General features: G+C 60.2%; 1 protein-coding gene and 1 long non-coding RNA gene across 5 annotated transcripts in view; one reads left to right on the top strand and one right to left on the bottom strand.

The window, feature by feature from the left end:
* Nucleotides 1-206: 206 nt before the first annotated feature.
* PALM (paralemmin) overlaps nucleotides 207-15990 on the top strand; it is a 37922-nt gene continuing 22138 nt past the window's right edge. The window contains exon 1 of one of the 4 annotated variants that reach the window (XM_032178463.2): nucleotides 207-446. In XM_032178463.2, coding sequence (XP_032034354.1) covers nucleotides 442-446 — 5 coding nt within the window. In that variant the 5' untranslated portion in view covers nucleotides 207-441. Of the gene's footprint in view, nucleotides 447-808; nucleotides 815-10883; nucleotides 11249-15990 lie in introns of those variants that run through there. The other 3 variants (XM_032178465.2, XM_058428662.1, XM_032178464.2) reach the window with 3 other exon arrangements.
* On the bottom strand, nucleotides 7984-11906 carry LOC131381325 (uncharacterized). The gene is made up of 3 exons (XR_009209999.1): nucleotides 11367-11906; nucleotides 10671-10779; nucleotides 7984-10399 (listed from the first exon to the last, which is right to left on the bottom strand). It is a non-coding gene; the product is annotated as an uncharacterized LOC131381325 (long non-coding RNA).

The following is a 15990-nucleotide window of genomic DNA, read 5'->3' as shown; positions in this document are numbered from 1 at the left end:
GCGGGACTTGGTGACAGCCGGGTCCCAGCGCCGCGCCCAGACCCAGGCCCTTCTCAGGGGTGCCCTGGGGCGGGGCGTGCGGGGCGGGGGGCGGCGGCACAGCCGGCAGGAGGCGCAGCGCCCGCTCGCAGCGCGGGGAGGTGGGAGGGGAGCGGGGCGGGGAGCGGGGCGGGCGGGAGGGAGAGCGGAGCGCGCCGGAGACGCGCGCGCCCAGCCCACCCCCCGCGCCCGCCGCCGCCCGGACAATAAACAGCAGCTTTGCGCGGGGCGATGCCCGAGCCGGTGCCGCCGCCCCCGCGCCGCGCAGCCCCGGCCGCCAGGCCTTAGCCCGCCCCGGCCCCCGCCCGGCCGCGTCCCCCTCCCCTCCCCTCCCCTCCCCCGCGCGCCGCCCGCGCCCGCCCCCGCCCGGCACCGCGGACCCACCCGGACCTCGGCGGGGAGATGGAGTGAGTAGGCGCGCTCGGGCCGCGGGGCTGGGGGTCCGGAGCGCCGGGAGCCGGGGAGGGGGGAGGCCCCCTCTCTCGCGCCCCACTGGGGGCGTCGCGGCCCCCGCCAGGAGCAGGAGGAGGCGCGGGGCTGCTGGGGCCGCAGCTCAGCCGGGAAGAGACTCGGGCTGGGCCGCGCCTGCCGGGAGGCCTCCCTGCTCCCGGACCCCGGCTGCCCACCCACCGGCGCGTGGGGACCCGGGCAGCGGCGGCTTGGGCCAGTCCAGGACGCGGGGAGGGGGAGGCGCGCGTCTCCACCCGCGCCCCGCTCGCGTCTCCAGGGCGAGCCTCGGCTCTCGGCCACCTGTGGGTGGCCCCGGGGAGATGGAGCGACCCCTCCCCAGATTGCACCGGTCCGGCCTCGCGCTTACGCACCCTTCCCCCGCCCCAGTCTGAGCGCACGGCTCCTGGCGCCCTGGACGCGCGCGCGGGCCGGTGCCCCCCCACCCCCGCCCTTCCCAAGGGCCTCCAGGGGTGTCCTGAGCCCCCCGCCACTGCGCAGGTCCCGAGTTACCGCTGGAGGGAGAGGGGCTGCCCTCGGCTTCCCGGGTCCCTGGGGTGTGTGCGAAGGGAGAGGAACCGGCGTTTTCCAGCGGGGCGCCTGGGTCGGATACCCTCTCGGGGAAGTGTCTCGGAGCTGGGGCTCCACTGGTGTAGCTACAGGAGTGGGCTGGCCCTGGGCTGGGATCCCTGGACCCCCGCGTGCCTGCGCATGTGTGGGGTCGGGAGGGGTGGGCAGTGGAGGGTTCCTGTGCACAGCAGGCACCGAACGAGGGCGCGTGGTCATTTCAGGGACCGGTCCCCTCCTCCTGGTGCTCGGGTGCCCCCCTGCCCCTCACTCCCACAGGTGGGCACTGCATGGGCAGGGGTCAGGAGGCGCCTCCTGGGGTCACCCACCTGCCCACTTCAGGACAGGGGAACCAGCTGCCCTGCTGAGGCCCGGGTCCCCACTCCAGCCCGAGGACCGAAGACCGGATCTGGAGGCCGCCTGTGGCCCCCTGCCCTTCCCACTGGGCGTGTTTTCTAAGCCGCCAACTTTCCCCCGGGGATTCACCCGTGACCCGCCACGCCCGCGGCTGGGTGGGGGCCGCTGCCTCCCTCCCTCCCTGGGAAAGCGAGACACCCAGTGTCCTCTGCTTTTGAAAACCCAGACAAAGGCCTGACCCCGCTCCCCGTCACCCCGCCCTGGGAGCTCAGCCAGGGGCTCAGGGGAGCCAGGGCCCAGACTTGCCTGCTCCACACCCCCACCCCCACCCCCCTGCCTTGTTTATCTGCCCTGCTCTCCAGGCCCCCGGGGAGCCTTTGGGCCTCTGACAGCCAGGCCTGGGCAGGGTGTGGCTGTGGGGAGGGGGCTGCCTAGGAGGACGACGGAGATCTCCCTCCCAGGGGAGGGGTGTCAGGGAACACTCCGGGTCTCGGGCCCATTGTTTCCTTCCTGCCACCCCTTCCTTTCCCACGGGGGATACTGAGGCCCAGAGAGGAGGTGATGCGGCCCCCCCACCCCCCCTCCATCACACAGCGCCTGGGGCGGGGGGCCTCGGTGCCTCCTGCTCTGCCCCACGGGTTCAACGTTCTGGGTCAGAGGGTGGCCCACAGGTCCCCCACTGGGTCATCATTGCTTTTAGGGACGCAGATATGGGACAGGCACCCAGCGTTAACCGGCTGTGAGCCGCCATGCGAGGACGCCTCTCTCCCCGGTTCCCGGGCTGACAATGGGTGGGGACAGGCCCATCTGGTGCCGCCCGGTCTTGGACACCTGCCCCCTCGTTCTTCTTCCCAACGGGCTTCAGGCACGAAGGCCCCGTCCGCTAGAACGTGATCGCTTGCCTCCCCCCGTTTCCACAGATTTTCCAGTCGAAGACACGGGAGCTGGCTGTGGTTTATGGTGGTGCCCGTCTCGCTGGAAAGTTTCACAAATGAATTTAAGAATTTTAAGAATTTTAAATGTCATTCAAGAACAGGTTAAGTTATTTTTTGTTAATGTGAGGATTTAAGGAAAACTAGCGGGTTGCTAACCACAGGGCTGATGCTGCCAGGGCGAGGAGACCCTCCAGGAAGGAGCTAGGGAGAATCTCTGCTTCGGAGAGAATCTCTGTGCTCTGGGAGGGTTTGTGTGGCCCCTGAGTGACACATGGTCTGGCTGGTAAAATAAAGATATTATGGCCCGCAGCAGCCATTCTCGAGCGCCCACAGCCCTGTCCTGGGTAAAGGCAAGGCTCAAACCCCCGGGATGGGGAGGAGAACAGACTTGGGCCTGGACAGATGGTCAAGACCGGCCCAGACTCCTGCCTAACGCTCCTTCACACTTGCTAATCCCCCTTTTTAATGAGAGGCAGAGCCTGTTAAAAGGCAACAGTATCTAGTGATAATTGAATTTAATAACAAGCTTTTACTTCGGTTGTGTCTGTTTCTTCCTCCATGTTTTCGCTCTCTTGTTTGTGGCGGTGGCTTGATCACAATGTAATGTTTCTTTCTAAAACAAGGCGATTTGATTTCCGTTGGAGTGGCTTTGAAGGCAAGGAATAGACAGATACTGTCGGGGAGGCGGCAGAACGTGGGAAAGTGGTTTCTTTCTTTCTTTTTTCCATGTTGCCCAGGCCAGTCTCGAACTCCTGGGCTCAAGCGACTTCCCTGCCTCGGCCTCCCAAGTAGCTGGGACGACAGCATTGCATGAGAAGGCGGTTTGAGAAGTGCAGGCGTAATTTATTCACTCAGCAACCATTAAGTGGGTACCTGCCGTTTCCAAGGCCCTGTTCTGAGTGCTCTATGTGTGTGAATTCCTTTGATGCTTTTTCTTTTTCTTTTGGAGACAGAGTATCTCTCTGTTGTCCACGCTGGAGTGCAGTGCTGCGATCTCCACTCCCTGCAACCTCCGCCTCCCGGGTTCAAGGAATTCTCCTATCTCAGCCTCCCGAGTAGCTATGACTGCAGGCGCCCGCCACCACGCCCAGCTAATTTTTGTATTTTTAGTAGAGACAGGGTTTCACCAGGTTGCCCAGGCTGGTCTTGAACTCCTGACCTCAGGTGATCCGCCTGCCTCGGTCTCCCCAAAGTGCTGGGATGACAGGCGTGAGCCATGCGCCCGGCTGGCACTCGCCTTTTCCATGGCCCTGTTCCGAATGCTTATCTGTGAAAAATCCCTTGACCCTTGATCCTTTTTTTTTTTTTTTGAGACAGAGTCTTGCTCTGTTGCCCAGGCAGTGCGGTGGCGTGATCCCGGCTCACTGCAAGCTCCGCCTCCCGGGTTCAAGGGATTCTCCTGCCTCAGCCTCCCGAGTAGCTGGGACTACAGGCGCCCACCCTCACTCCCGGCTAATTTTTTGTATTTTTGGTAAAGACAGGGTTTCACAGTGTTAGCCAGGATGGTCTCGATCTCCTGACCTTATGATCTGCCTGCCTTGGCCTCCCAAAGTGCTGGGATTACAGGCGTGAGCCACCATGCCTGGCTTTTTTTTTTTTTTGGAGGCAGAGTCTCGCTGTGTCCCCCAGGCTGGAGTGCAGTGGTGCGATCTCGGCTCACTGCAAGCTCCGCCTCCTGGGTTCAAGTGATTCTCCTGCCTCAGCCTCCCAAGTAGCTGGGATTACAGGCGCCCGACACCATGCCCAGCTAATTTTTGTATTTTTAGTAAAGACGAGGTTTTGCCATGTTGGGCAGGCTGGTCTCAAACTCCTGACCTCAGGTGATCCGCCCAGCTGGGCCTCCCAAAATGCTGGGATTACAGGTGTGAGGCACCATGCATGGCCCACTCCTTTGATCGTTACAGAAGCCCTGTGAGAGAGGGAAACTGAGGTACAGGACGGTCCAGTGGCACATGTAAGGACACAGCTGCAGAGGCATGGGTGGGGGTTTGCTGCTGGGTGGGCCAAGTGTGCTCCCTCTAAGCCGCCGGGGACAGGGGAGGGTTTTTGGTACCTGTGTCTGGGGGTTGTGGTCCTGTGGGGCGTGGTGTTCTGGATATCAGACATCCTGGTGTTGGCTTTCAATCCTGGTGTGTTTACTGAGAAACACAGAAGGTGGCCTTGTCGGTGGTCTTGGCTCCTGGGGCATCTGCCCTGCCTCTGTGCCCACCCACGCCGTTCTGTGATTTGGGAGAGGAGTGTGGAGAGGGGGTGTCCTGACTCCCCGTCACACCCTGGCGTTGGCATGTCAGTCTCCTCCGGGCCTCACTATTCTCATCTGGCGAGTGGGGATGTGACTGCCATCATTAGGGGAGGCAGGGGCAGAGGAAGGGCAAGTGCTTTATGGTCCTGGACCCTCTAAGCACCACCCAGTGGGGGCATCTCTGCCTCTACCCGTTAGCCGGGTTCATCCTCAAGGGCCTCAGATTTTGAAGCTAGGAAATTGGCTCATGTTGTTTTTGTTCGTTTGTTTGAGATGGAGTCTCGCTGTCACCCAGGCTGGAGCACAGTGGTGCGATCTCAGCTTATAGCAACCTCTGCCTCCTGGGTTCACACGATTCTCATGCCTTAGCCTCCCAAGCGGCTGGGACTACAGGCATGCGCCACCATGCCTGGCTAATTTTTTGTATATTTTTAGTAGAGACGGGGTTTCACCATGTTGGCCAGGCTGGTCTCGAACTCCTGGCCCCAAGTGATCCGCCCGCCTCGGCCTCCCAAAGTGCTGGGATTACACGCATGAGTCACTGCGCCTACCCTATGTTCTTTTTTTCTTTCTTTCTTTCTTTCTTTCTTTTTTTTTTTTTTTTTTGAGACGGAGTCTTGCTCTGTCGCCTAGGCTGGAGTGCAGTAGGGCAATCTCGGCTCACTGCAAGCTCCGCCTCCCGGGTTCACGCCATTGTCCTGTCTCAGCCTCCTGAGTAGCTGGGACTAGAGCCTCCCGCCACCACGCCCGGCTAATTTTTCTGTATTTTTAGTAGAGACGGGGTTTCACTATGTTAGCCAGGATGGTCTCGATCTCCTGACCTCATGATCTACCCTCCTCGGCCTCCCAAAGTGCTGGGATTACAGGCGTGAGCCACCACTCTGGGCTTTTTGTATATTTTTTAGTAGAGACAAGGTTTCACCATGTTGGCCAGGCTGGTCTCGAACTTCTGGCCTAAAGTGATCTGCCCGCCTCGGCCTCCCAAAGTGCTGGGATTACAGGCGTGAGCCACCATGCCCGGCTAATTTTTGTATTTTTAGTAGAGATGGGGTTTCACTATGTTGGCCAGGCTGGTCTCGAACTCCTGACCTGAGGTGATCCCCTGCCTTGGCCTCCAAAAGTGCTGGGATTACAGGCGTGAGCCACTGCGCCTGCCGGTCTCCATCTCTTGACCTCGTGATCTGCCTTCCTCGGCCTCCCAAAGTGCTGGGACTACAGGCGCCCGCCTCCATGCCCAGCTAATTTTTTGTATTTGTAATAGAGATGGGGTTTCACCGTGTTAGCCAGGATGGTCTCAATCTCCTGACATGGTGATCTGCCCGCCTCAGCCTCCCAAGGTGCTGGGATTACAGGTGTGAGCCACCACACCTGGCCTTCTTTATTTTTATTTTTATTTTTGATATGGAGTCTCGCTCTGTCGCCCAGGCTGGAGTGCAGTGCCGCGTTCTAGGCTCACTGCAGGATCTGCCTCCCAGGACCACGCCATTCTCCTGCCTCAGCCTCCCGAGTAGCTGAGACTACAGGCGCCCGCCACCAAGCCTGGCTAATTTTTTTTGTATTTTTAGTAGAGATGGGGTTTCATGGTGTTAGCCAGGATGGTCTCGATCTCCTGACCTCATGATCTGCCCGCCTCGGCCTCCCAAAGTGCTGGGATTACAGGCTTGAACCACCGCGCCCGGCCTTCTTTTTTTTAGACTGGGTCTTACTGTGTTGCCCAGGCTGGAGTGCAGAGGTGTGATCATAGCTCACTGCAGCCTCAACATCCCGGGGTCACGTGATCCTCCACCCAGCCTCTTGAGTAGCTGGGACCACAGGTGCCACCACCACACCCAGCTAATTATTATGTTTTGTCTTGTTTTTGTAGAAACGGGGTTTCCCTGTGTTGCCCAGGCTGGTCTCAAACTCCTGGGCTCAAGCGATCCTCCCACCTCGGCCTCCCAAAGCACTGGGATTACACACGTGTGAGCCACTGCACCCAGCCTGATGTTCTTTAAAAGCATCATATCGGCCGGGCGCAGTGGCTCACACCTGTAATCCCAGTTCTTTGGGAGGCCGAGGCAGGAGGATCACATCAGGTCAGGAGTTCGAGACCAGCCTGGCCAACATAGTGAAACCCCATCTCTATTAAAAATACAAAAATTAGCTGGGCGTGGTGGGCACCTGTAATCCCAGCTACTCAGGAGGCTGAGGCAGGAGAATCACTTGAACCTGGGAGGCAGAGCTTGCAGTGAGCTGAGATTGCACCACTGCACTCCAGCCTGGGCAACAGAGCGAGACTATCTCAAAGAAAAAGCATTATATCACCTTTTTCTGAGTGTAGGCCCCTGTTTCCTCTCGTCCTTTCTTGATCTAGGAAACCCGTCATTTGTTTATTGAACAAATGCTCCCTCCTCACCATCCTCGTGCTGTGCAGGATCAGAAGGGTCTGGAAGGCCATGCAGCGTCTTCGCTGAGGTGTGAGAAAGGCTTCCTGATCCAGTCCATCATGAACCTTTTCTGAGAAGGATGTTTCAGGGTTCATCCAGGCAGGCAGAAGGATGCACCTTGTGGAGGGACTGGCATGTGCAAAGGGCTAGAGGTGGGAAAGCGTCGGAAGAAGAGAATGTTCTTTGGTGTTTGTTCCTGCTGGGCCTTGAGTGCCAGGATGGGGAGTCATGGATAGTGTGTGAGCAGGGAAGGAGCAGTGGCTGACCTGGTCATCAAAAAAGAGGCTCTGGCAGCTGAGGGTGAGACCAGGGAGGAGTAAGTCAGGGCCAGGCCTTGATGGTGGCCACGGGGGCCGCATGGAGAGAAACGGCAGAGCCAGAGGGGGCAGGACCCCATGTCTAGGAGGGCAAACACAGGATTCCAGAACCGTGTGTGGTCAGTGATGCCCACAGGGACGGGGCACCCTGGCCGGGGAGAAGTGGCCTGGTCCCTGGATACATGAAGGGGTGGAGGGCGTCCTCTGGGAGGATGGCTGTATGGACGTCTTGGTGTCTAAGGAGTGTAAAATCAGGCCAGAGTGGCTGTCTCCTGCCCCAGGGTTTCAAGCAGAAATTCAGGGACAGTCAGAGCCAGTCACCAGGACAGAGCCTGGACTGGGTGGGAAGAGGGAAGGGGAGCCAACCAGAGGAGCCAGGGCTTGGGATGGGCAAGACTTAGATTAGGGCCAGGCACGGTGGCTCACGCCTGTAATCCCAGCACTTTGGGAGGCCGAGGTGGGCGGATCACCTGAGGTTGGGAGTTGGAGACCAGCCTGGCCAACATGGTGAAACCCTGTCTCTACCAAAAATACAAAAATTAGCCGGGCATGGTGGCAGGTGCCTGTAGTCCCAGCTACTCGGGAGGCTGAGGTAGGAGAATCGCTTGAACCCAGGAGGAGGAGGTTGCAGTGAGCCGAGATTGCGCCACTGCACTCCAGCCTGAGTGACAGAGCGAGACTCTCTCTCTCAAAAAAAAAAAAAAGAAAAAAAAAAGATTAGGACCAGAGTGAGGCCAGCTGAGTGGGAGGCGCTGCATGGTCAACAGACTGGTGGTGGGACGGGGCCAGGCCTGGGAGCCCCTCCTAGGTGGGCAGAGGCTGTGGGCAATGGCGGCAGTGATGCGGGACCCTGAAGGCCGGGGAGGGACAGAGGCCCGGGGTGCTTCAGTAACCCCCGTCAGGCAGCGAGAAGCTGATGTCCTCATCAGTTTGTATTCAAACGCTTCCGGCCATGGAAAGTCTCAGGGCAGGGCCAGCAGGGGCTTCAGCACCCCATGGGGGCTGGGAAGGATCTCAGTCCCTGGCCTGGCCCTTGTTGAGAAGGCTGGCATTCCCATTACACACGCACGTATACACACACGTACACAGGTATGTATACACACGTCTGTATGTATATCATTCTTAACAGCTTTATTAAAATACATTTCACACGCTACACAGTCTGGCTGCTTAAAGTGTATAGCTCAGTCGTTTTTAGTACACTGACAGGGTGTACTTTTTTTTTTTTTTGAGACGGAGTCTCTCTGTCACATAGGCTGGCATGCAGTGACGTAATCCCGGCTCACTGCAACCTCCGCCTCCCGGGTTCAAGCGATTCTCCTGCCTCAGCCTCCCAAGTAGCTGGGATTACAGGCGCCCGCCACCACGCCCGGCTAATTTTTGTATTTTTAGTAGAGACGGGGTTTCACCATACTGGCCAGGATGGTCTCGATCTCTTGACCTTGTGATCCACCTGCATCAGCCTCCCAAAGTGCTGGGATTACAGGTGTGAGCCACTGCGCCCAGCAGAGTTGTGTATCTTTCACCACAATTTTAGAACATTTTCATCACCCCAAAACAAGCCCTGTCCCCATTAGGCGTCCCCTCCCCTCCCCTAGCGCTTGCGGAGCCAATCCCCTTCCTGTCTCTGGATCGGCAGGTCCTGGATATTTCGTAGACATGGCGTCACACGCTGCGTGGCCTTCTGTGTCTGGTGTCTCTTACTGAGCATGATGTGCTCAAGGTGCATCCGCGCCGTGGCCTGGGTCAGAGCCTCGCTCCTGTTCACGGCTGAGTCGTGTTCCAGTGCGTGGACGGCCACATTGCGTTTACCCACGCATCTGTAGATGGACACCCGGGTTGGTTGATCTATGAATCTGTAGTTCCCCCCGAGATGGTTGGAGCTTGTGCTGTGTTCACACTGAGGAGTCTGGGTCCTGCTTTACATAAATGTAAGTCGTGACAGTGAGTTTCTTTAAAAAGAAGAGGCAGTGATCAGATGACAGGTGGCCCTGGGAGTGGCGGGAGTGTGAGAAGAGGGGGCTGGGGTTGGGGGGACCTCTGGGTGGGCGCTTCCTCTGAAGATGGAAAGACCCTAATTGACTCCCTGGGGCAGCAAGCATTTATTGAGCACCTGCTGTATGCCTGGTGGCAGAGACAAAAATGACACAGTTGCTGTCCTGGTGAGAAGACAAGATCACACCTGTAATCCCAGCACTTTGGGAAGCTGAGGCGGGCGAATCACCTGAGGTCAGGAGTTTGAGACCAGCCTGGCCAACATGGTGAAACCCCATCTCTACTGAAAATACAAAAATTAGCTGGGCGTGGTGACGGGTGCCTGTAATCCCAGCTACTCAGGAGGCTGAGGCAGGAGAATCACTTGAACCCAGGAGGCAGAGGTTGCAGTGAGCTGAGATCGTGCCGCCGCACTCCAGCCTGGGCAACCGAGGGAGACTCCATCTCAAAAAAAAAAAAAAAGATAAGTAAAGTGATCCGGGTGGAGACGGCTGCAGGGGTGCCTGGGGCTGAAAATTAGGCCAGACGAGGCCTAAATGGGGAGGTGACGTCTGCAGAAAGGCCTTGGGCCTGAGGCCCGGGGAGGTCTGGGTGACTGTGCACCAGGCGGCAGTGCAGCCAGCAAAACGGCCCTTCGGTGGGAGCTCTGTGGGACGTCTCAGGAGTGTGGCTGGAGTGCAGTCGTGTGGGGAGGGACCATGGGGCCTCTGCAGCAGGGTTTGCCCTGAGACCCTGCTGAAAGCCAGGGAAGGCCCCGTTCACGCCTCACTGCCCCGTCTTCCCGTGAGGGCCCCGGGCAGGGTCCCTTCCCACCCAGGTTAATAGGCAACAGGTTTGCTTCTCTGCATCTGTGGCCTGCTTTGACCTCCGTCTTCTCCTCTCCCCCGGGGTGATGCCTCTCTGCCTTAACCCATTTAGGGTTCTTGGTGCCCTAGAGACTGGGGTGGCGCTGGGGGCCTCCATGCTGCATCCTGGGAGGGCTGGGAGGAGGTTCCTTCCTGGAAGGCTGCCTGGAGGAGGTGGCTGTGCTGGAGCTGATCTTGGCGGTGGAAAAGGGAAAGGGGAAGCTGGGAACTGATGAAGAGTGAGGGGCTGACATTAGGGCTTGGACTCCGGAGCTTGGAGCAGGGCAGGGTGGTGGAGGAAGCAGGGCGGGGGGCGCCAGCGCTCAGGGGAGACACAGGCTCTGAGGACGGAGTATCACCGGGACCGGGGAGCAGCTGGGGTCCGGACTCCCCGAACTCCATCCCCTGCCCGGTGGGGGAAGGGGCCACCCTGCTCCCCCCGCACCCCACACCTCGCAGCCCCGCGTGACTCCCCCACCCCCCACAACGGCCAAGGTCACCGTCAGCTCTTTCCTTTCAATTAGCAGCAGGAATGTTCCCGGCGCTGGGCTCGGCGCCTGCCCGGGCAGGGACCCCCTCGTTCTGGCCGGAGCTGCCCGGGCGTGGGTTCTGGAAGGACAAGTTCGACGCCCCCATCACACACGCGCCCCTCCCGCCCCGGACAGGGCCCGCCCTGCTCGCTGGGTGACCTTGGTCGTTGCGTAACCTCTCTGGGCCCTTCCAACACCAACGCCCCGCACCGCAGAGGCCTCTGCGGGGCTCTCATCGGGTTTGGGCCTCATTAACTCATCTCCTGGAGCCGGATTATCTCACGCGCTCCAGACGACGCCCTCGCCGGGCCCCGAGCCGCCCACACCGCCACACGCCGTAAAAAGCATCGCGGGGACGGCAGGCCTGTGCGCGCCGGGGTGGGCGTCGGGCGGGGGGCGTGGCGCTCCAGGGGCTCTGCGCGGCTGCCGGGAGCCAGGGAGGCTCCGAGACCCAGCACCTGCCCCCGGGACCCCCAGCAGCGCCGGGACCTCCGCCGCCCTGAGCCTTTGCACGCCTTTGCCCGGGACTCAGCTCCTCCGCCCAGCATGTAAGACCTTTTGTGATCTGATCTCCGCTTCCCTCCGTGACCCCGGGGGGAGCCTGAGCCTCCACCGTCCCGCCGACCCCGGGAAGCCCCTGCGCCGGGGTCCTGGTCCCGGCCTCACCGATCAACCGGGAATGAGACTCCCCCGCGCCTGGCGGGCCTCGCCTGCAGGAGGATGAACGCCTGGCGACGGCCATCTGCAGGCCGCCCTGCCCGGCCTCAGTTTCCCCGTCGGTGAAATGGGGCTGACCTGGCTGCAGGAGGGAGTGAGCGCTGGGGGAGGCCTTCTCGGTTTGTGGCGGTTTTGATCCGTGCGTCGTGGTCATATTTCGCTTGATTTTTCCGATCTGTGACGTGGAGCGTTCTGTCGGCCTGACCTTGGCTACCCGGCGTCGGGGGCGGGTCCACACCCCTCCCGGATGGAAGCCCCTTCCTGGACGGACACCCAGACGGGACCCCCCTCCCCTCCCCCAGCCGCAGCGCGGGGAAGAAATTCCCGACCCCTCCCGCCGGTCTAGGCCGCCCCAGGCCCGAAGCCTCGGCCCCCCCAACCCCCCCAGCACGGGCCGGGGGCGGGAGATGCTGCGCCGGCCCCACCCCCGCGCGCCGGGCCTCAGCGTTGCCATGGGGACGGCGCGGTTGCCACGGCGACCGCCTCCCGCGGGCCCCGCCATCCATCACTGGGGCGGCGGCACCCGGGCCTGGGGAGAGGCGAGGGGGGCGTCCGGGCCTGGCCGGGCCTGGGGAGGGGCGAGGGGGGCGCCCGGGCCTGGGGAGGGGCCTGCGCCCTGGGGCTGCTTCCCGCGCGTTCCCTGCCCGCCCGCCTGACATTCCCCCGCCCTGGCCGGCCGGGCAGGGACAGGCTGCCCGAGGACAGACACTACCGCCTTGTCTCCAGCCTGGGAAGCGGCCACACAGCCACACTCTGTCCCCGGGTCCGGTCTGAGCGGCCACCTGCCTGCCGGGTGGGGCGGGCCCTGGGCGGGCGGCGTCCAGCCTGATCCTGGGGCCCAGGAGTCTCGCCGTTTTGTGGACCTCCCGCCCCAGCTCTGCTCCCTCCGGGGTGGCTCCGAGCCCACTTAGAGCTGGAAACCAGGACCGTGGGGTGGCCCAGGGCTGGGCGGTTGTTGTTCCAATCTGGCTCTGCCCAGGACCACGCTGTGCCCTCCCTGGACGTGGCTTCCAGCCATGGGAAGAGGGTGCGGGGCAGAGGGAACCGTGTGTGAGAGGCCCTGGGGTAGGGGGCTTGGTGCATAGCCAGGGGGGCCCTGCAGGAATAGACCAACCAGGGGGAAGTGAAGGGGCCGACCTGGGGTTCCTCTAAGGGCTGATGGGAGCCAGGGAGCCTGTAGAGCTGGAGAGGGTCAGGGTCTGATTAATTATTATTATTTATATTAATTATTAATTATTACTATTATTATTATTTTGAGAGAGGGTTTCACTCTGTCGCCCAGGCTGGAGTGCAATGGCGCGATCTCGGCTCACTGCAACCTCCACCTCCCGGGTTCAAGTGATTCTCCTGCCTCAGCCTCCCAAGTAGCTGGGATTACAGGCATGCGCCACCACGCCCGGCTAATTTTGTATTTTTAGTAGAGACGGGGTTTCTCCACGTTGGTCAGGCTGGTCTCAAACTCCTGACCTCAGGAGATCCACCCGCCTCGGCCTCCCAAAGTGCTCGGATTCCAGGCGTGAGCCACCGCACCTGGCCCATTTTTTAAAATTTTTATTTTTTTATATATATTTTTTGAGATGGAGTCTCGCTCTGTCGCCCAGGCTGGAGTGCAGTGGCGCGATCTCAGCTCACTGCAACCTCTGCCTCCCGGGTTCACACCGTTCTCCTGCCTCAGCCTCTCCGAGTAGCTGGGACTACAGGTGCCCGCCACCACGCCCGGCTAATTTTTTGTATTTTTAGTAGAGACGAGGTTTCACCGTGTTAGCCAGGATGGTCTCGATCTCCTGACCTCGTGATCTGCCCGCCTGGGCCTCCCAAAGTGCTGGGATTACAGGCGTGAGCCACCGCACCCAGCCTTAAATTTTTATTTTTGAGACAAAGTCTTGCTCTGTCACCTAGGCTAGAGACAGTGGCACAATCACGGCTCGACCCAGCCTCAATCCCCTGGATTCAAGTGATCCTCCCACCTCAGCCTCCCAAGTAGCTGGGAGCACAGGGACGTACCACCACACCTGGCTTTTTATTTATTTATTTATTTAGTCAGTTAGTTATTTTTGTAGAGACAGGCTCTTGCTATGTTGCCCAGGCTGGTCTCGAACTCCTGGGCTCAAGCAATCCACTGGCCTTGGCCTCCCGAAATGCTGGAATTACAGGCTTGAGCCACCACATCTGGCCTAGGGTCTGATTCTCTTTTTGAGAAGCTGCCTCTTGCTGGCGGGTGGAGAGGGAGCTGTGAGGGGGCAGGGAGTTGGCAGGGAACACTAGAGGCCTGGGCTAGGGTGGGGAACGTGGGGTAGGCAGGAAGCGAGGGCCTGGGCCTCAAGGGAACGCACACTGGATGGTTCACTACCTGCGTCACCTGTTGCTGTGGGGCTGACCCAGAACTCCAGCTGATCTGGCTATTCAGGAAGGGCCCCCAAGCCAGAAAGCTGGATCAAGCCTTTCCTGAACCCCACCTGGTGAAGGCAACTGAACCCAGCCTCCCTGAGGAGGGAGAAGGGAAAGCCACAGAGGGCGCAGCTGGTGTTCCCGGGCCCCTGGGAGGTACTGGGAAGAGTAGGTGTCACCTGCCAGGAAGGGAGGAGCCGATGGGGTCACCTCTGGGGCATGGGAGCTGGACAACTTAACAGGCCTCAGCAGGGCCAGGAAACCGAACCCGAGTGGGGTGAGCAGGCTCCAGGGAGGTCTTGACCCAGAGCAGCCTCCCAGGCCGGGGCTGGGGGTGAGCCAGTGCACTGTGCAGTTTCATTTTCTCTGCTGAACTGGGGGAGGGGACGGGGGCACAAGGGGGACGTCATAGGAGGCCTTAGAGCTGCAGGCATCTGTGCCTCCGTGTTTGCGCAGATGGGGAAACTGAGGCCCAGAGAGGCACGAGGGCTCTTTGGAGGCAGGGCTGGCTCTGGTCCCTGACACCAGGCTGAGAGGGCCGGGAGTGGCGGCAGACACGAAGGACAGGCTGTAATTTCAGTCTCTGGGAAGATAAGACGTTGGGGGGCTGGGGGAACCTGTCTCCCACCCCCGCACCCCTGGTTCCTGCCAGGCCCTGCCCGTCAGCCTGGGCCTCCCCCTGTTGATGCCACCCAGAGCCCTGGCATTGTTCGGGACATGAGACCGATTCTCCAGAAATCCCCTACTTGAGTGTGGGACACCCACCGCCAACCCCCACCGTCCTCTCCCTGCCTCGCTGCAAGAGCCTTGGAAGCCTGAGGGTTGTTGGGAAGGTCAAGGCCAAGCTCAGCCCCAGTCCAGGGCTTCGGTGCTCCTTTCGTTTTTGTTTTTGTTGTTTTGTTTTGTTTTGTTTTTGACAGAGTCTCACTTTGTCGCCCAGGCTGGAGTGCAGTGGTGTGATCTCTGCTCACTGCAACCTCCGCCTCCTGGGTTCGTTCAATTCTGCCTCAACTCCTCAAGTGGCTGGTTTTACAGGTGCCTGCCGTCACGCTCGGCTAATTTTTGTATTTTTGGTAGAGACGGGGTTTTACCGTGTTGGCCAGGCTGGTCTCGAACTTCTGACCTCAGGTGATCCACCCGCATCGGCCTCCCAGAGTGCTGGGATTACAGGCGTGAGCCACCGCACCCGGCCTGCTTTTTGCATTTTACTAAGCACCTACTACGTGCAGCTTTCTGAGTGCCCACAGACCAGGGAGGGGAGAGGGGTTGGGTGGCAAAGCTCTTCTTCTAGCAGGTGGGAGGGGAAGCAAGAAAGCAGTGGGGCGGGGGTGCCCTGAACTCGGGTGTGGACCACGGGGCTGCAGACGGATGAGGAGGGTGGCTCTGCACCAGCTTTTGGAGCTGCAGGGCGAGGTTGCTGTGGGGAGGTCAGAGAACCACAGAATTCCTCGGTTCTTTCCTGGGCGAGTGAGCGTGTGGCGGGTGCCTGGTGGGGCTGGCGAGGGCTTTGGTTTCTGGACCTCCTTCCCACGCCACAAAAGGCCCTGTAGCTTTGCGGCGTGAAGCCTGGTCCTTTCAGGCGTATCCGGCAACACTGCTGTTCTTTCATTCATTTATTGTCTGTTCGTTTGTTTGTTTGAGGTGGAGTCTCGCTCTGTTGCCCAGGCTGGAGTGCAGTGGCGCGATCTCGGCTCACTGCAGCCTCAACCTCCCGGGTTCAAGCGATTCTCCCACCTCAGCCTCCCGAGTAGCTGGGAGCAGTTCTTGTGCCTCAGCCTCCGCGCCCGGCTAGTTTTTGTATTTCTTGGTAGAGATGAGGTTTCGCCATGTTGGCCAGGCTGGTCTCGAACTCCTGACCTCAAATGATCCACCTGCCTCAGCTGCCCCCTGATATTTGTTAAGCGCCTACTGCATACCAGCCCTGGGAGGTGAGGCTACAGCTGCACTGGGTGGGCTGTTTTCAAAAGACAATGATTGGGCCCGGTGCGGTGGCTCACACCTGTAATCCCAACACTTTGGAAGGCTGAGGTGGGCAGATCACCTGAGGTCAGGAGTTCAAGACCAGCCTGGCCAACATGGTGAAACCCCATCTCTACTAAAAAATACAAAAATTAGCCAGGCGTTGTGGCGGGCGCCTGTAGTCCCAGCTACTCAGGAGGCTGAGGCAGGAGAATCGCTTGAACCC

The sequence above is a fragment of the Hylobates moloch genome, unplaced genomic scaffold (genome assembly GCF_009828535.3).
Source record: "Hylobates moloch isolate HMO894 unplaced genomic scaffold, HMol_V3 SCAFFOLD_15, whole genome shotgun sequence".
Taxonomy (NCBI): Eukaryota; Metazoa; Chordata; class Mammalia; order Primates; family Hylobatidae; genus Hylobates; species Hylobates moloch.
This window is presented reverse-complemented; position numbering and strand designations above follow the sequence as displayed.